The sequence below is a fragment of the Budorcas taxicolor genome, chromosome 3 (assembly GCF_023091745.1).
Source record: "Budorcas taxicolor isolate Tak-1 chromosome 3, Takin1.1, whole genome shotgun sequence".
In the NCBI taxonomy this organism is placed as follows: domain Eukaryota; kingdom Metazoa; phylum Chordata; class Mammalia; order Artiodactyla; family Bovidae; genus Budorcas; species Budorcas taxicolor.
Window position 1 is genome coordinate 43,339,226 of NC_068912.1, and position 20,848 is coordinate 43,360,073.

The 20,848-nt window shown below is 38.3% G+C and overlaps 1 protein-coding gene across 1 annotated transcript in view; it reads right to left on the reverse strand.

The window, feature by feature from the left end:
• Window positions 1-834: 834 nt before the first annotated feature.
• RTCA (RNA 3'-terminal phosphate cyclase) overlaps window positions 835-20,848 on the reverse strand; it is a 31,852-nt gene continuing 11,838 nt past the window's right edge. Inside the window, exons 6-11 of the mRNA XM_052637400.1 lie at window positions 19,818-19,959; window positions 19,336-19,460; window positions 18,368-18,426; window positions 7,265-7,359; window positions 4,900-5,004; window positions 835-1,551 (exon numbers count right to left, since the gene is read on the reverse strand). Coding sequence (XP_052493360.1) covers window positions 1,450-1,551; window positions 4,900-5,004; window positions 7,265-7,359; window positions 18,368-18,426; window positions 19,336-19,460; window positions 19,818-19,959 — 628 coding nt within the window. The 3' untranslated portion in view covers window positions 835-1,449. The remainder of the gene's footprint in view (window positions 1,552-4,899; window positions 5,005-7,264; window positions 7,360-18,367; window positions 18,427-19,335; window positions 19,461-19,817; window positions 19,960-20,848) is intronic.

The window sequence follows — 20,848 nt, forward strand, 5'->3', positions numbered from 1 at the left end:
TCCAACAACTGTACTATCAGCATAGTTTTACTCTAAAGTAGGAAAACAGGGCTTCCCCAGTGGCTCAGTGGTAAAGAAACTGCCTGCCAAAGCAGGAGACACAGGTTTGATCCCTGATCCAGGAAGATCTATGCACCACAACTACTGAGCCTGCGCTTTAAAGCCCAGGAGTTGCAACTAGTGGGCCCATGTGCTGCAACTGCTGAAGCCCGCACGCACCCTAGAGTCTGTGCTTTGCAGCAAGAGAAGCCACTGCAGTGAGAAGCACGAGCACTCCAGCTAGAGGGCAGCCACCACCTGCTGCAACCAGAGAAAACACCACATGGCAATGGAGACCCAGCACAGCCAAAACTGAATAAATAATTTAAAAAAGAAACATTTATGTCTTGTTATGAAAATGAACTTATAAAATTTACTTCCTTAAGTACAAACAGGAAGCAATACTATCATCAGCATCTTTAAAACAAATTGAACCCAACTGTCTAAAGCCACAGAAATCACTGACAAGAATTACAATTATGTACATGGAGTAAATTTTTAAATTATGTTTTTTTATACAGACTAATTCTCCACTTTCTGAATGTTTTATAATATAAACCTCTGTATCTATATCTTGGACTGTTTTAATCATTCAGTGGATAAATTTCAAGACAGAACTAAGTCTCAATGAATTCATCACTATATTACAGTACAGCATATTTAACTATTACATAAAACTAGTTTCATTTGAGTCACAACCTCAATTGCCTACAGGGACCAGGAAGTAATCTAAATGTGGAACAGGTTAGGTGTAAGATAACAGACAGTAATGAAAAGCATTCTGTTCTAAAGGCACTCAATTATTTTTAATACTATAAGCCAAACAAAAAAAACATACCTGGAATTGATATGACCAAATTTACAAGGGGTAGAATTTTGCAATTCTCATTGTTTAGCTTTCACAACATATTCAACAGATTCAAAGCCAATATTTACCTAGTACCCAGATAAATATAATGAGAAGATATATATAATGAGACAATGGTTATGAAATGTTACTGTTGACACAGCAAGTATATGTATATAAAGTTGTCTCATTAAATTTTATGAGACCCTAGCTGTGATTAGAATTATATACAAATTACAGATCAAACCTACATCCCTAACTTCTTACATTATATCAAAAAGAAAACCACACTTTAGATGAAAAGAATATTTTATTGCAATACTTTAATACCAAAACCAACTATTATACATATCCACCAACTCTTTTTCACTGTCCCTATCTATCTCAGAAGATAGTCAAAGTGAGATTAATTGGATGAAGCATTCTCAACAAATCTAGAACATTCTATACTTCAATTAAAGTTAGGTCCTTTAATAAATTAAGTCTTATTCCATTGTTCTATAATATTTATGAAATGATTAGTGCAATAACGTCACTGAAGTATCATTTAAAAGGCAAATACCCTATAGATTTGGATTTGTCATCCCGATTCCTTGGCATTCAATAATGTAAGCGTCTTTAGAGGCATCTTCTTCATCTTCTGATTTCTTCACAGTAAATTTAGCCTGGAACCAGAAGAGCATTTAGTATATAAGTAATACGAAGAGAGACACAGGGGAGAGCCCATAACTCCTGCTTAAACAGGTAGGCAGTTAATACCAAACTCATTTTATTGAAGAAGCTAGAGATAGAAAGATCAAATGACTCATGAGAAATTCAATAGCCTACATATGAAATACTTTATTCCAGAGGCATGGTCCTTATTCAGAGGTATACGAATGTGGAGTTTTGCCAGAATATATGTAACCTGGCTCCCATTTCTTACCCACTGAGTCAGAACTCATCAGAAGTGCAGCTTTAATCAATTTTTAAATCTCAATACCTACTTTCTAAATTTTTTCTAAAACATGGCACTGAAGCATTTAAACTTCTTTTATCTTGTCAAATATCAAATTACCCTTTAATTTCTCTCAAATTTTCTTGCCAATTTAATTCCCTAAATACAGTATTTAAAATATCTAGTTCAGAGGAGACAGGTGGAGAGAGGTGACAACTAACATCTTCCCTCATCATTATTGGGTTTGACACTACTTTTTACTTGTTAACTAATTCAAGTTTAGCTTTGAAACACCTGATCTGTATCACTATATTGTGGAAACATGATTTTTTTTTTAAAAGCAAATATATTCATTCTAAGAAAATTGAATTAAAATCAAAATAATGGAGGAGGCTGACTGAATCTGTGACAGAGGGATTTGAAGTATGCATAAAACCTTTGAAATACAATTTGAAAACTACTTCTCCAAGGTCCTGTTGAACTGCAATATTTAAAAAGTATTCCAGTTTTAGGATTAGATGCCTGTGTGTGGACACTGAAATTTACTGTTGTATGAATAAACAATGAATCTGAATTATGAGCTAGATAGACTATTATATGTATACACATTTTTTTCAAATTACAAGCACTATATAAATAAGGTACATATAAAAGCCTACATATAAAATTACAAAAAATTAGAGTTGGAAGGAGCCCTAAGGGACACAGTCTCTGACCTTCCTGATGAATTACCTGCACTGAGACACAGAATGATGAAGCAGCTTGCCCCAGGTCACCGAGTTACAACACAACAATGCTGAATGAGAAACCAGAGCAAAAAAATCCTGTTCATGGCACTTTCCACTGTGCATTCAGTTCAAATAACATATGAGTGTCTACTATGTGCAAAATACTGTAGAAAAAATGAATATACCCTTGTCTCTGCTATCAAGAAGATCACAGTCTACACGGGGAGACAGACTAATAATAGTTACAAAATAAAGCGTAAGTAGAATAATAAAAAATACAGTTAATTATCTTTTGAATCAAATCTAATTTGCTTTGCCTCCTATTGGGCCTTTTCCCACAATTTAATCAAAATCTACCTATTCTGTCTAATAACAAAAAATGTACATATTAAGAATCATACAAATAAAATGTGAAGAGTAGGATAACAGTGGTTTTGTGCTTGGTACACCTCTGTTATGTTTCATTTCTTATTACTACATACATTATTTTTGTAACCTTTTAAAATGCTTAAGGTCAACACGTTCCTTCATAAAATTCTGAGTTATAAATTTTATATTACTTTATAAAATTATATTATAAAGACTGTAGCAAAATAGAAATATGTCACACATCACTGAAAAAGGAATGAAATGATGCTGTATGTGTTAGCTGTTAAAAAAAAGAACAGAGAAACAATTTTAAGAAGAGGAAAATACCTAAATGTCAACAGTGGTCTTACTGGCAAAGGGGAGTTAGAGACAGGATTCTTCCTCTATTTTCTAAACTTTCTATAAAGAAGTTAGTTTCAGATGAAATACACATGTCATTTAAGAATCCTGTTAAACAAGGAATAAATATGAGATTATTCATGTTAAGTTCTTTTTCACTAAAAATTATACATCTAGGGAATTCCCTGGCAGTCCAGTGGTTAGGACTTGGCGCTTTCACTGCTAAAAGACCAGGCTAGATGCCTGGTCAGGGAACTAAGATTCTGCAAACCACACTGTATGGCCAAATTTGAAAATACATTAACATATATATACAGCTACTCTTCCGAAGTTGAAAGGACTGGTAAAATGTTAGAATTTCAGCAAATATTCTATTCTACCAAAATAAAATCACAAGGAAATAAAATATATAAAATTTTTATATAATAATTTAAGTTTCAGTTCAGTTCAGTTGCTCAGTCATGTCCGACTCTTGGCAACCCCATGAATCGCAGCACACCAGGCCTCCCTGTCCATCACCAACTCCCGGAGTTCACTCAGACTCACGTCCATCGAGTCAGTGATGCCATCCAGCCATCTCATCCTCTGTCGTCCCCTTCTCCTCCTGCCCCCAATCCCTCCCAGTATCAAAGTCTTTTCCAATGAGTCAACTCTTCACATGAGGTGGCCAAAGTACTGGAGCTTCAGCTTTAGCATCATTCCTTCCAAAAAAATCCCAGGGCTGATCTCCTTCAGAATGGACTGGTTGGATCTCCTTGCAGTCCAAGGGACTCTCAAGAGTCTTCTCCAACACCACAGTTCAAAAGCATCAATTCTTCGCCACTCAGCCTTCTTCACAGTCCAACTCTCACATTCATACATGACTACTGGAAAAACCATAGCCTTGACTAGACAGACCTTAGCTGGCAAACCAGAGCTTTGACTAAATGGACCTTCGTTGGCAAAGTAATGTCTCTGCTTTTGAATATGCTGTCTAGGTTGGTCATAACTTTTCTTTCAAGGAGCAATTGTCTTTTAATTTCATGGCTGCAGTCACCATCTGCAGTGATTTTGGAGCCCCAAAAAATAAAGTCTGACACTGTTTGCACCGTTTCCCCATCTATTTCCCATGAAGTGATGGGACCAGATGCCATGATCTTCGTTTTCTGAATGTTGAGCTTTAAGCCAACTTTTTCACTCTCCTCTTTCACTTTCATCAAGAGGCTTTTTAGCTCCTCTTCACTTTCTGCCATAAGGGTGGTATCATCTGCATATCTGAGGTGACTGATACTTCTCCCCCTTGTGATTTGATCTTATAGTTCCCATTAAAATGCCTTCATTTACTGTAAGGCAGTACCTACCACATATGGGCTTTAATGGATGCTCTCCCAGGTTTGCTCAAAGTTCAGTCCTGCCCCTAAGAAACTATCTGGTCTTCAGCAATTAATTTAATCCCTCTGCCTCACATGACTCATAAATAAAATGAGATTAATAATAAATAGCCACCCACAATGGTCATGCAGAGTAAGATGATTCAGCTTCACTGCTGAGTGAGTTCAGTATCTGCAATTACAATTACTACTGAAGTATTCTGTTTATTAAAATTTGACTCCAAATTGGCCATAATAAAGATCAATCACTCTTTCTGCTGGAATACTCACCTTTGCTAGTTGCTCAGCAAAATGTATAGCTGTTTGGGTGTGGAGTGTAACTGGTCCTGTTTTTATTCTGGAAATTCCACTGGCTAACGCCATAAAAATGATCAGCTATTAAAAAAGAAAAACACAAAGAAGGAAACTCTCACACATTTACTTATACTTGGAGTTAAAAGTCTACTGCTTTCCGTACGAAAATAATACTAGATATCAAAATAGCTAAAAAAGTTTATTTTTTAATTAGAGGATAACTGCTTTACAATAGTGTTGGTTTCTGCCATGCATCAACATGAATCAGCCATACATATACACACATCCTCTTTCTTGAACCTCCCTCCCACCTCCCACCCAATCCCACCCCTCTAGGTTGTCACACAGCATGAGGTTTGAGCTCCTGAGTCACACAGCAAACTCCCCCTGGCTATTCATTTTACATATGGCAAAGTATGTTTCAATGCTACTCTCCCAATTCGTCCCACCGTCTCCTTCCCAACTGTGTCTGTAAATCTGTTCTCTGTGTCTCCACTGCTGCCCTGCATTTAAATAGGTTCATCAGTACCAGCCTTCTAGATTCCATATATATGCATTAATATACAATATTTGTTTTTCTCTTTCTGACTTACTTCACCCTATAACAGGCTCCAGGTTCATCCTCATTAGAACAGACTCAAATGCATTCCTTTTCCTGGCTGAGTAATAGTTCAGTGTGTGTGGTGTGTGTGTATGTGTGTGTGTGTGTATGTACACACACCACACTTTGTTTATCCATTCATCTGTCGATGAATATCTCAGTTGCTTCCATGTCCTAGCTACTGTAAATAGTGCTGCCATGAACACTGAGGTATATGTGTCTTTTTCAACTATGGTTTTCTCAGATGGTAAAGCATCTGCCCGCAACGCGCGAGACCCAGGTTCAGTCCCTGGGTCGGTAAGATCCCGTGGAGAAGGAAATGGCAACCCACTCCAGTACTCTTGCCTGGAAAATTCCATGGACTGAGGAGCCTGACAGGCTACAGTCCATGGGGTCGCAAAGAGTCGGACACGACTGAGCGACTTCACTTTCACTTTCTTTCAGGGTATATGCCCAGTAGTGGGATTGCTGGGTCATACATGGCTCTAAGTGATAAAGAACCTGCCTGATAATGCAGGAGACATAAGAGGCCTAGGTTCGATCCCTGAGTCGAGGAGACCCCTTGGAGGAGGACACAGCAACCCATTCCAGTATCTTTGCCTGGAGAATCCCACAGACAGAGGAGCTGGAGGGGTCTACAGTCCATAGGGTCACAGAGTTGGACATGAGTGAAGTGACTTAGCACACACGCACTTACCACTTCACGCTATAACTCATTATCCCTAGTTTAAAAAAGAATTTCCATTTCTTTAGGTTTATAAAAATCCTAAGATGATAGAAAACCTGTGTCACCAAAAGTCTGTGGAATAGCACAAAAATGCTTAGTAAGTTTATAAACTTAATGTTTAAGAATGCAGAGTTGAAAATTAATACATTTTATCAGACCACTTTTCCCCGCAAGCTAGTATATATAGACTGACAAGTTTCTTTAGAAGTTCTAAAATTACAACATTTTAACAGGTAAACAAATACACTAATACAGAATTACTAGACTGTAGAATAGTAAGAAGGAAGAGACTAGAAATAGGAAAACTGTCTTAAGAAAACTGGTCAAAAAACCTTGAAGAATACTTTTCTAAGCAGAGACATCTGATTGTGATTAAGGGGAAAAACTGGTCGAAAGGAAAATCTATCAAGACAGTGGACCATAAAAAGATTGCACTTGGAAATATTCATTAGCATTTCTTAATGTGAGTAGGTGTGTTGAGTTTGAGAGGTGTGACATATCCAAGTGGAGACGCTGACAGGCGTAAGGGGTATAATGGACACGGAGCTGAGGAGAAAGGTCTGGGCCAACGATATAAATTTAGAAGCTATCATCAGCATACGGACGGTACTCGGGCCGTGAGACTTGGAAAAACAACCGAGAGACTAAGTACAGATAAACAAAAGAGGTGTGAGCTTAAGCACAAGGGCTCTCCAAAAGTCAGAAGTCGAGAAGAGGCAAACAGCCAATAATAGTAAACTAGCAAAGGGGCTAGAATGTATGGCTAGCAATACAGAAAGGTAACAGTATTTCAGAAATCACATGAAGAAAGTATTTCAAGAACAAAGGAGTGCTCAGTGTGCCCAATGCTATAGCCAGGTTGAGTAAGATGAAAACTCAAATTTGTGGTATATAAATTCCAGAATAATACTTTAAAAATGGACTGAAAGTCAATGACTAAAATCTATAGTCAATCTAACTGCCCAATATTTAAATCTAACAGGCTACGCGTTTTTATCCTGAAGTGGCATTACCTGGTCTTGCAGATACTCATCCACAGCACCGCCATGTCTAAGATTTGCTAGCAGCATTTCAGCAGCTTCAATTCCAACCTTGTCTGCATTAACACCTACAACAGGCACAGTATAAAAAAAAATTAACTACTAAGAGGCAAAAAGTTTAACATATCCCAACTGGCACTGGCATAACATCTTTTAGGCCTCTGAACTCACCCATTGCAACTTTTAGGGTAAGATCTTCATGTACTGAATCTTCTGAGAGCTAAGCATATGCAAATACTTTATTAAATGGACCAGTGAGGGGGGTAGGGGAGGAGAACAGGCTTTGGCCCTGTTAAGAAGTACTAATTATAAAATCAATTTATATGACACTATAATACTATAATACTCTATAATACTATGCCTTGATTTCAAAATTTTATTTATTTATTTATTATTTTTTAATATTAATTTATTTGGTTGTGCTAGGTCTTAGTTGTGGCAGATGGGATCTTTAATCTTTGTTGGAATCTCTAGTTGGAGCATGTGGATCTAGTTCCCTGACCAAGGATCGAACCCAGGCCCCCTGCATTAGGAGTGTGGAGTCTTAGCCACTGGACCACCAGGAAAGTCCCCAATTTCAAAATTTTAGATTCACAATTCATATATATTACAATTAGTCTGCAGACAATTCTATTAGAATTAAAGGATTTTTTAAAAGTTCAGATAATTTTCACCTAAGGAAGAATAGATAAAAATTCTCAGGTTAAATAAACAAAGTTTTATTCTTTTAAGATTTGAACAAGTATTACCTTATTTGTTTCTTAGCAGCACTGACAGCTTGTAGGACCCTAGTTCCTTGACCAGGGATGGAACCCAGGCCCTGGAAGTTCTAACCACTGGACTGCCAGGGAATTCCCTGGTATTACCTTATTTTAAAAATAAGAATATCTATTCCATTGTTCTACTTCCTGCTTCTCTACACATACCACAAATATTTGGTACAATGCTAAATACAAAATAAATCCATCAAATGTAGTGGAATGTCAGATGATTCTTTTTATTTACTTTAAACTAAAAGAACCCTATGGGCTTCCCTGGTGGCTCAGTGGTAAAGAATCCACCTGCCAGTGCAGGAGACGTGGACTCGAACCCTGGGCTGGGCAGATCCCCTGGAGAAGGAAATGGCAACCCACTCCAGTATTCTTTCTTGGGAAATCTCATGAACAGAGGAGTTTGGTGGGCTACAGTCCATGGGGTCACAAAAGAGTCTGACACAACTTAGCAACAAGAATAAAATTAACCCTTGGCTGCAAATGAAAATGGCTTTTGAAAAATGAGAATGTGGTTCTTTTTTATTTTATATTTGGAAATTCACCTAACTCTATACATGTTTTGATAAAACGTCCCAGAAAATAGAAATCAAATTTTAACCATCTTTTCCCTTACAGAAGTCATTATAACAATGTAATACATTAAACTACCTTTATAACATTAATCAATCATTTACATGACTGAATGAAATGGTTTGGAACATGTATGAATCTTGACTTTCTGGTAAACGACTCTGCCTCTTTCATATCTTCTTCTAGATGTGAAGAGAGATGATAATACCTTAGTTGCAAAGTTGCAAAGTTACAACCAGAGATAATATTTATAAAGCTTCTAATTTCAAGACTAGTTCATAATAAGCTGTTAATAAGAATAGTTACTACTGATAACACACATGATACTATGTATGTACCATACTAAGTGACACAAACTGGTTCCTTAGCTAAGGAGGTACCAAAAAAATAGAGGTAAGTGCTAAGCTTATGGTATAAACTATATATCCAATGAGAGTTTAGAAAAAGAAATTGTAAGTTCCAGAATAATTTGAGAATGTTTCGTGAAGCATGAAAGGACTCAAAGGACTTGAGTCCTTAAAGAACAGCTAAAATTTCCATGGAGTATGAAAACAAGGAAGCAATTCCTGGCTTTGTAGTATTAGAGAACAGTAGTTGCACTAAGGTTTCTCAAGGTTTCTCTGCCAAGTGGCAAACTATTTCTCAGAGCCATTCACATTCCTTCCTACCCAGCTGCCTTGACAGTGAATAACGGTATGAATGGACCTACAACATTACCAGCTATTAGTAGCAGTCTGTGTTAACTGAACAAAAGGAAGTAAATGTAATTTTTTTTATTAGTACCGTGTTCTAAATAAAAGAGCAAAATCCTAATTTCTTCGGAAAACCTAAGGTTTTTCTGACAAATACTCTTCTGGCATTTTAGAGGTTTCTTAAAATGGCCTCAATTTTGACAGCTTATAACAAATTAAAAAGATATTCAATGATTTGAGGTTTCTTCTAGCTTATTAAAAGGACAAAACTGAACAGAGAAAGCCAAAGGACTGATTACAGCATCAGAGACATGCTCTGAATTACTACATATACTGAAGGAGGAAAAGAAAGTGCTTACTATAAGCTAGTAGTGTCCATACATAAGAAACATGATTGATAAGCCAGAGGTATAATTCATCTTAGCAGATTGATTTGCCCCATAGTAAAGTACAGAACTGAAAGATGAGTGGTCAACAAATCACACAGATATTCAACAATGTGAAAACATATATTCTGTCCATATTACAATTAAATAAATGTGGGAACAATTCTTGTATGTAGATAATGGTCTGATCTCATTTTTCAGTTAAGGAAAGCAGAGTCACCATGCAACATAATTGCAGACGTAGGAACAACTTAGGTTTTCTTGCTCTCAATTTAGTGCTCTGTTATAATACACTGCCTCTATCTAAAACTGCTAAGATTTAAAAAAAAAAAAAAAAACCTCTCAAATCTCACCTTTGCAACAGGATTAAAGAATGTTATAGCTGGAAGGATTTCAGAGATTCTTCAGACTAATTCTCTCACTCAATAGATAAACTAAGATCAAAATAGTTTTAGTAACTGAGCCAAGGACAAAAATATGATTTGTTACAACTTATTGTTTGTAATACATATGGCGATGTGGACAACCAGTGTTGCTTCTGATTATAATGCTTAAACATTAAGAGTCTAGTAATTTTCTAGTTAATTTAAATCAGAAATAAAAAGAGATCTGGATATTGGGAGCCATGACATCCCCTTGAGACTCTTAATATATCGACTACCTACCAGGTGGCTCTGGAGAAGGAAATGGCAACCCACTCCAGTATTCTCACCTAGAGAATCCCATGGACAGAAGACCCTGGCAGTCTACAGTCCATGGGATCGCAAGAGTTAGACACGACTCAGCAACTAAACCACCACCACCAGGTAGGTCAGTGGGTAAGGAATCCTTCTGCAGTACAGGATATGCAGGTTTGATCCCTGGGTTGGGAATACCCTCTGGAGGGGGTATGGAAACCCTCTCCAGTATTCTTACCTAGAGAATCCCACAGACATAGGAGCCTAGTGGGTTACAGCCCACAGGGTCACAAAGAGTGGACGTGACTGAAGCTACTGAGCAGACACACTAAGAGAGAAGACCCCAAGGTACCTCTGCATTTGCTAGTTACATCCCCTTTGACTTGAGTGCCTGATTGGAAACAAGGGCAGGTACCAGGAGGAGTTAGGCAACTTCAGCAAGTAAGCAACTCTATCTTCTAATCCCTCCCACGACTGCAAGTCTAAAAACAAGAACTGTGCGTTCTATATGCGTGTTGTCCAAAACTACCTCATATGACAAAGTTTAAAAATGTTGATGAAATATTAGGAAAGAAAATTTTTCTGGGCTGGCAGAAGAGTTAATTCCAAGTATTGCTGATAACAGAGCAATGATCCCTTTATGATATCAATGCAACATATCTAAAACTATCATCTACACTGGTAAACTAACTCTACCTCCCATATTCACAAAGTTGTAAATGTTTCCAGGAACACAAGCTAGAAATCAAGGTCATTTCACTGCCTCCCTCACCTTCCAGATCCAGCTGATCACCCTCCTAAATACCCTTATATCAGAACTCATCTCTCTAGCCTCAGTCATTGCATTCCTGGGTGTAGGCCCTCATCATTTCTGATCTGAACTGATATAACAGACTTATCTTCCTGCCTCTACTATGTTTTTCCTCTCATCCGATACACAGCTACTTACTTCCCAAAGACCTGGTCTTATATCCCTCCTAAATTATCTGTTTTCAGGATGAAACCCAAACTCCTTAAGGCCTATAAAACTCTTCAAAATCTTGACCTCTCTAATCTCATCTCTGTTCCTCCCTGTCCCAGATCCTCTACTCACCACTTATGTCTGTAGTTGCCCAAACAACACCAGCCCTTTCCTTTGTCCTCTTCTTTAGCTCTCCCCAGCCTTTTGTTTTGGCCACTCCACATAGCATGAGCGATCTTGGTTCCCAACCAGGGATCAAACTCATAATTGAACTCATGCCCCCCACAGTGGAAGCACTGAGTCTTATCCACTGGACCATCAGGGAAGTCCCAGCTCTCACTTTTCTATCCGGCTAACTTCTACTTTTCCATAGAACCCACTGGAGGATCACTGAACAGCACAAGATAGATCTGGGATCAATCAGTCCCCAAAGAATTAGCTGTTCTTCTCCTGTGTTCCCAGGTGCCCTGGAGATAGAACAATCACAGCACTGGTCTGTCTCCTCTGCCAAACTAAGCCAGGCAGCAGAATTGGTGGTTCTCACTTTGAATCCTTCATTTATAGTACCTAGCAGATCTTGACGGAGAAGGCGATGGCACCCCACTCCAGTACTCTTGCCTGGAAAATCCCATGGACGGAAGAGCCTGGTAGGCTGCAGTCCATGGGGTCGCTACAAGTCGGATACGACTGAGCGACTTCACTTTCACTTTTCACTTTCATGCACTGGAGAAGGAAATGGCAACCCACTCCAGTGTTCTTGCCTGGAGAATCCTAGGGACGGGGGAGCCTGGTGGGCTGCCATCTATGGGGTCGCACAGAGTCAGACACGACTGAAGTGACTTAGCAGGAGCAGCAGCAGCAGCAGGTCTTGATACTCAAGGATAATACAAACTGAACTCACATTTCACTCAGTGCCTGCCAAGCATGTTACAATTTCTGACATATGGGCTCTTAGTCTCTGTTTTATATTTTGCATTATCTTTGCCCTCTTAAGACTGTTAAAGATACGGCATGTAATACCTCACCACCCATGCTGACTCCTCACTGCACCTAACAAGTAATGAATATACACTACATATACAGTTTTGATCACTATTTCTCAAATTTTATTGTACCTTAGAGAGCTCATTCAAACAGACTTTTGGGCCCCAAAGATTCTGGTTTCATACAGATGAGGTGGGCCCCAGAACTAGTATTTCCAGCAAACTCCCAGATGATGCTGATGTGCTACCTGTCCGCCAACCACACACTGAAGAGCACAGTTTTAAACAATTCGTTTACGTCTGATCAACCGAATACGTTGATTTTACCTATTCTATTACACTGGTTAAATGTGACACCCAACTACTGTCTAGATCTACCAACTGAGCAGATTAAAATTACCTGAATTTGTGTATTCAGCAGTAATAATGTAGTTAAATGGCATGAGTGTAAGCATCTTTTAAAGATGTTATCAAGTAGGAAGAAAGCAATCAACTACCACACAAATAGGGAGGAGTTCAACTATTAATAGAAGGAAATGGCAACCCACCCCGGTATTCCTGCCTGGGAAATCTGATGGACAGAGGAGCCTGGTGGGCTACAGTCCATGAGGTCGCAAAGAGTCAGACATGACTGAGCGACAGAACACACACACACACACACACACACACACACACACACATAATGGCAAAAGTAACTTTAAATACTAACAGATGCATACATGCATCTCCTCTCCCAAATATGCCAAATACTACAGAAATTTCCCTTTCACTAAAACATTCAGTATTTTGAAATCAACACTGTAATAACAGAGGCAAGGAAGAACCATTAGATCTTAAAGCCACTGGAGGAAAGTTTATTGATACAGAATAATTAGATAGTCTCAAAGTATTATCCCAGAGTATTTATGAATTATAATACAAAGAGAAAGGGGGAAATTCCCTGGTGGTCCAGGGGGTTAAGACTCCACGATTTCACTGTAGTGGTGAAACAATGAAAAGGAGGACGGGAGGAGGAAAGGGAGAAACCTTTGTAGCAGACAGACCTGGAGGACACCACCATAACAGGTGACCACAGTCCGCTTTACTGATAAAGGACAGACTGACATTATGCGCACCTTGATGTGATTTAATGACTCAGCTGTAAAGAAACTGCCTACAAGGCAGGAGACCCAGGAGACATGAGTTTGATCCCTGGGTTGGGAAGATCCCCAGGAGGAAGAAATGGCAACCCACTCTAGTATTCTTGCCGGGAAAATTCCATGGACAGAGGAGTCCATGGGGTCACAAAGAGTCTGACATGACTGAGCACTCACTTATTCACTGATGTGATAGAATAGAATATACACAAAATTCACCTGTGCAAGAGTCTTACTAAAAATGTTTAACCTGAATAAATCTAACCATGAGATAATCAGATAAATTCACATAATGGAAAATCCTATAAGAAATTAGTTTTCAAAATATAAATACCATGAAAGGGGAAAAAAAAAGGCAAAGAAACTATTCTGCAGTTAAAAAAGACACTAAACAGACATGATAACCAATGCTGTGTGTGCTCAAAAATAAGCAAAACAAAACATCTCAAATTGCTCTAAAGAATATTTTGGAGGCAACTGGTTGCATCTAAATATAACAGACAGATTCTTTAGGTATAAAAATGGTAATGTGGGATTTCCCTGGAGGTCCAGTGGTTAAGACTTTGCACTTCCAAAGCAAGGGGTGCAGGCTGAACCCCTGGCTCAGAAAACTCAGATTCCCACACGCAGCACAGCGCAGTCAATTAAAAAAAGGGGGTATGTGTTGATGCAAGTATTATTCTTTGGATGAACACACTGCAGTATTTAGCGGGGATACTGGGTACCTGCAACCTGTCACAGACTTGGCTCAGAAATACACAACATGTAGCTAAATGTTCATAACCAGTGTATCTAGGAAAGCAGTGTATGGACATTCACTAATCATTCAACTTTTCTCAGCAAGACTGAAAATTTTCCAAGTATAAAGTTGGAGGAAAGACTTAAAATTTAACTGACTCTAAAACAGAACCAGTTAACCATATCCAGAGTGCCTGAAAAACTATGGACAGGGGTTCAAGACATTGTACAGGAGGCAGGGATCAAGACCATCCACAAAGAAAAGAAATGCAAAAAGGCAAAATGGCTGCCTGAGGAGGCCTTACAAATAGCTGTGAAAAGAAGAGAAGCGAAAAGCAAAGGAGAAAAGGAGAGACATACCCACTTAAATGCAGAGTTCCAAACAATAGCAAGGAGAGATAAGAAAGCCTTTCACAGCAATCAAAGCAAAGAAATAGAAGAAAACAATGGAATGGGAAAGACTAGAGATCTCTTCAAGAAAATTAGAGATACCAAGGGAACATTTCATGCAAAGATGGGCTCAATAAAGGACAGAAATGGTATGGACCCAACAGAAGCAGAAGATAAGAAGAGGTGGCGGCTCTACTACAAAGCCACAGTCATCAAGACAGTATGGTACTGGCACAAAGACAGACATATAGATCAATGGAACAAAATAGAAAGCCCAGAGATAAATCCACACACATATGGACACCTTATCTTTGACAAAGGAGGCAAGAATATACAATGGAGTAAAGACAATCTCTTTAACAAGTGGTGCTGGGAAAACTGGTCAACCACTTGTAAAAGAATGAAACTAGATCACTTTCTAACACCGCACACAAAAATAAACTCAAAATGGATTAAAGATCTAAATGTAAGACCAGAAACTATAAAACTCCTAGAAGAGAATATAGGCAAAACACTCTCCGACATAAATCACAGCAGGATCCTCTATGATCCACCTCCCAGAATTCTGGAAATAAAAGCAAAAATAAACAAATGGGATCTAATTAAAATTAAAAGCTTCTGCACAACAAAGGAAAATATAAGCAAGGTGAAAAGACAGCCTTCTGAATGGGAGAAAATAATAGCAAATGAAGCAACTGACAAACAACTAATCTCAAAAATATACAAGCAACTTATGCAGCTCAATTCCAGAAAAATAAACGACCCAATCAAAAAATGGGCCAAAGAACTAAATAGACATTTCTCCAAAGAAGACATACGGACGGCTAACAAACACATGAAAAGATGCTCAACATCACTCATTATTAGAGAAATGCAAATCAAAACCACAATGAGGTACCACTTCACACCAGTCAGAATGGCTGCGATCCAAAAATCTGCAAGCAATAAATGCTGGAGAGGGTGTGGAGAAAAGGGAACCCTCTTACACTGTTGGTGGGAATGCAAACTAGTACAGCCACTATGGAGAACAGTGTGGAGATTCCTTAAAAAATTGCAAATAGAACTACCTTATGACCCAGCAGTCCCACTGCTGGGCATACACACCGAGGAACCCAGAATTGAAAGAGACACATGTACCCCAATGTTCATCGCAGCACTGTTTATAGTAGCCAGGACATGGAAACAACCTAGATGTCCATCAGCAGATGAATGGATAAGAAAGCTGTGGTACATATACACAACGGAGTATTACTCAGCCGTTAAAAAGAATTCATTTGAATCAGTTCTATTGAGGTGGATGAAACTGGAGCCGATTATACAGAGTGAAGTAAGCCAGAAAGAAAAACACCAATACAGTATACTAACACATATATATGGAATTTAGAAAGATGGCAATGACGACCCTGTATGCAAGACAGCAAAAAAGACACAGATGTGTATAACGGACTTTTGGACTCAGAGGGAGAGGGAGAGGGTGGGATGATTTGGGAGAATGGCATTGTAACATGTATACTATCATGTAAGAATCGAATCGCCAGTCTATGTCTGACGCAGGATGCAGCATGCTTGGGGCTAGTGCACGGTGATGACCCAGAGAGATGTTATGGGGAGGGAGGTGGGAGGGGGGTTCATGTTTGGGAATGCATGTACACCCGTGGTGGATTCATGTCAATGTATGGCAAAACCAATACAGTATTGTAAAGTAAAATAAAATAAAAATAAAAATTAAAAAGATTTAAAAAAATAAAAATAAAAAAGAAGAAGAAGAGGTGGCAAGAATATACAGAAGAACTATACAAAAAAGATCCTCATGACCCAGATAATCACAATGGTGTGATCACCAACCTAGAGCCAGATATCCTGGAATGCGAGGTCAAGTGGGCCTTAGAAAGCATCACTACGAACAAAGCTTGTGCAGGTGATGGAATTCCAGCTGAGCTCTTTCAAATCCTGAAAGATGATGCTGTGAAAGGGCTACACTCAATATGCCAGCAAACTGGGAAAACTCAGCAGTGCCCACAGGACTGAAAAAGGTCAGTTTTCATTCCAATCCCAAAGAAAGGCAATGCCAAGGAATGTTCAAACTACCGCACAACTGCAGTCACCTCACATGCTAGTAAAGTAATGCTCAAAATTCTCTAAGCCAGGCTTCAGCGATACATGAACCGTGAACTTTCAGATGTTCAAGCTGGATTTAGAAAAGGCAGAGGAACCAGAGAGCAAACTGCCAACATCCGCTGGATCATCAAAAAAGCAAAAGAGTTCCAGAAAAACATTTACTTTGCCTTTATTGACTACGCCAAAGCCTTTGATTGTGTGGACCACAACAAACTGTGGAAAATTCTTCAAGAGATGGGAATACCACACCACCTGACCCGCCTCCTGAGAAACCTGTATGCAGGTCAGGAAGCAACAGTTAAGACTGGACATGCAACAACAGATGGTTCAAAAGTGGGAAAGGAGTCCATCAAGGCTATATACCGTCACCCTGCTTATTTAACTTATGTGCAGAGTACACCACGAGAAACGCTGGGCTGGAAGAAGCACAAGATGGAATCAAGATTGCCGGGAGAAATATCAATAACCTCAGATATGCAGATGATACCACCCTTATGGCAGAAAGTGAAGAAGAACTAAAGAGCCTCTTGATGAAAGTGAAAGAGGAGAGTAAAAAAGTTGGCTTAAAACTTAACATTCAGAAAACTAAGAACATGGCATCTGCTCCCATCACTTCATGGCAAATAGATGAGGAAACAATGGAAACAGTGTCAGACTTTATTTTTTTGGGCTCCAAAATCACTGCAGATGGTGACTGCAGCCATGAAATTAAAAGACGCTTGCTCCTTGGAAGAAAAGTTATGACCAACCTAGACAGCATATTATGGCACCCCACTCCAGTACTCTTGCCTGGAGAATCCCATGGACAGAGGAGCCTGGTAGGCTGCAGTCCATGAGGTCGCTAAGAGTCGGACACGACTGAGCGACTTCACTTTCACTTTTCACTTTCATGCACTTGAGAAGGAAATGGCAACCCACTCCAGTGTTCTTGCCTGGAGAATCCCAGGGACAGAGAAGCCAAGTAGGAGGCCGTCTATGGGATCGCACAGAGTCAGACACGACTGAAGCGACTTAGTAGCAGCAGCAGCAGACAGCATATTAAAAAGCAGAGACATTACTTTGCCAACAAAGGTCCATCTAGTCAAGGTTATTGTTTTTCCAATAGTCATGTATGGATGTGAGAGTTGGACTATAAAGCTGAGCACCAAAGAATCGATGCTTTTGAACTTGGTGTTCGAGAAGACTCTTGAGAGTCCCTTGGACTGCAAGGAGATCTAACCAGTCCATCCTAAAAGAAATCAGTCCTCAGTGTTCATTGGAAGGACTGATGCTGAAGCTGAAACTCCAATAGTTTGGCCACCTGCTGTGAAGAATTGACTCATTTGAAAAGATCCTGACGCTGGGAAAGATTGAAGGCAGGAGGAGAAGGGGATGACAGAGGATGAGATGGTTGGATGGCATCACCATCAATATTCATGAGTTTGAGTAAACTCAGGGAGTTGGTGATGGACAGGGAGGCCTGGCATGCTGCAGTCCATGCGGTCGCAAAGAGTCAGACACAACTAAGCGACTGAACTGCACTGAATTGAACCATATCCTTTTAAACTTGTCATTCATCATTCTATAATATTCTAATCCTGACAGATAATTAAAGAATGATTAAAGAATTGTACACTAGAACTGGGAACAGTGTACCCTTCATTTATCTGTACCTCGTTTGCCAAGCGATGATCCAGCAAACAGACAGCCAGTGGATGTCTCAGCAATAATGCTGTATAAGGGAAAAAACAGTATTACTATCTATGCTATAAATATTCCAATATTACATGAAAATACAACACAGGAGAACAGTGACTGTTAAATACACAGAATCAGATCTGGCTAGGATATTGCAATAGCGAAATTCTTCATACAGAGAGCAACATGATTAGCATTCTCCATCTTCATCAAGGTATTAGTATCTTTCAGCACTTCTGACAAGAAGCCACACCAGATTCTCATTCACACACAGGTAAGGAATCGTCTTCCCAGAAATCATGTCATCAGCACTAAGTGAGACCATTTCAGAGGCATAGTATACAGATAATCTTAAATGTAAATGTCTTTCTACAGAGACGTTTGGTTTTCTTTTATATCAATAGTTTTCAGAACAGTATTATATGAAGAAAATGCATTTACTTTAAACTCCTTAATAGAAGCTATGAAAAAGAGTTTAAAAGTTGATAGTTTTGTTCTTCAAAAATATTAAAGCATTTTTATAGCACTTAAATCAATAACTCCTAATGGGAAAATATACACTATTTCTTTTGTTAAGTAGACCTTTGCTACATCTAATACTTACTTGTAAACTGAATTCACACTTGAGATACAGAAAAGCAACTGGTAGTATTTCTCATAGGATAATCTGATAATCTTCAAAGGCTAACTTCTGATTAGCTTAAACATTTAAGCTCACTATATAAACAGAAAGGCTCTTATAGTGTAGTAAAAAGTAAACCATCCTCAGAAAAATTCAGAATAAAATTATCATAATTCATCATACTGTTGTTTTAGATAGGAATGCCCTTAAAAAATCTGCCTTAAAACTACAAATTTAAAAATGACAAACATTTAATTAAAATAGGATAAGTATTTCAGGGTGCCCTCAACCAACATCCAGGAAAAAAGTACATTGTCTCACATTATTCCATTTCCATTGCCAAAAGCTTGGTCTTTAGGTTCCTGAACAGGCTGGATGTTAACATACAGATCCCTAATCTCCTTCCTGATGCATCTTACGGCTGCTGCCGCCATATCTTTTGCTACCTATTTTGGTAAGACAAAAAATAGAATAAATTAATAATTATTTTGACAGTTGCTTTCAAGCCTTCAAAGACACAGAATTAATAATTTTTCTGTGCATCATATAAAACTCAATTTTAAAGAGTAAAGTAAGCACAGAATTTTAAGAAAAACTTTTAATGAAAAGATTTATTTAAAAATTCTTTCAATAATTTCAAACTTTAGATTATATAACACTTATCAAGACAAACGCATACTTCTAAGATCATCTAGACAACTTTATTTTTTGGTACCTTATTGTATTAAAAAAAATTTTTTTGGAGTATAGTTGATATGCAATGTTGTGTAACTTTATACAGTAAAGTGAATCAGACAACTTACTTTAAATGGCAAAACACCAGCAACAAAAGCTCTTCCATATATCTTAGTCACACAGCCACGGTCAGTTAAATTTATTGGGCTTAACTGTTTAACTGGCGACATTCGGACAATCACTTCACCACCTCCCTTTGGGTAGTAGCCCCTGTGAAAGGTATGATAAAATACATAAACTGACTGCATGACAAAAAAATAAAACTCAATATTTACAATAAAATAACATGTGAGTAATACCAACTATATAATTCATGTTTTGCATTTCTAAATAATGTTTTAGATTTGTGCTTTACCATATGGTAGACTCAGGGCTTGTTGTTGTTTAGTTGCTAAGTCATGTCCAATTCTTTGTGACCCCATGGACTGTAGCCCTCCAGGCTCCTTAGTCCATGGGATTTCCCAGGCAAGAAAGACTCAAGTTCCTGTAACTATTTAACCCATTATTGACCAGAGATATGTTAATCCATCTTTTGTTACCGGAAGAGTACTGACCAGAAGCATATCAATTCATTTTAGAGAGTGATACCATTAACATCACTGTGTGAAGCTGTTAGAGCTTAAAACTGATGAAGGCTTCAGTATACAACTTATGATGGTTGTTAGCATCCACATTTTGCTCCACTAAGTTTTTGTTTCTACCCTATGAATATTATAAATGTAAAATTTTTGAAAATGACATATCATGAAATTATGAGTGAAAAATTTTTTGGTAAATTTTATGCAGATACTTTCTCTGATTGTCCACGTGACATATACACTAGTGTCTCAGAAAAGGATAGTTCCTCAGAATATAGTTCTGATTCAGACAATGTGAATACCAGATAAAAGCCAATAAATAATCTTAGTGATTCATTCAGATACAGAAAATGAAAATGAAACTCATGGTGCTAGAGAATGCTCCTTTGCTTCTGCAGAAGAGTGGATTGCAGACAACATTTCACAAAAACTGGAAGACTTAACAGGTGTGTCAGGTGTAACTACTGAATGTAATAGCCCATGAAATGTTAGTAAAATAACAAAATTAATTTTTATCCAGC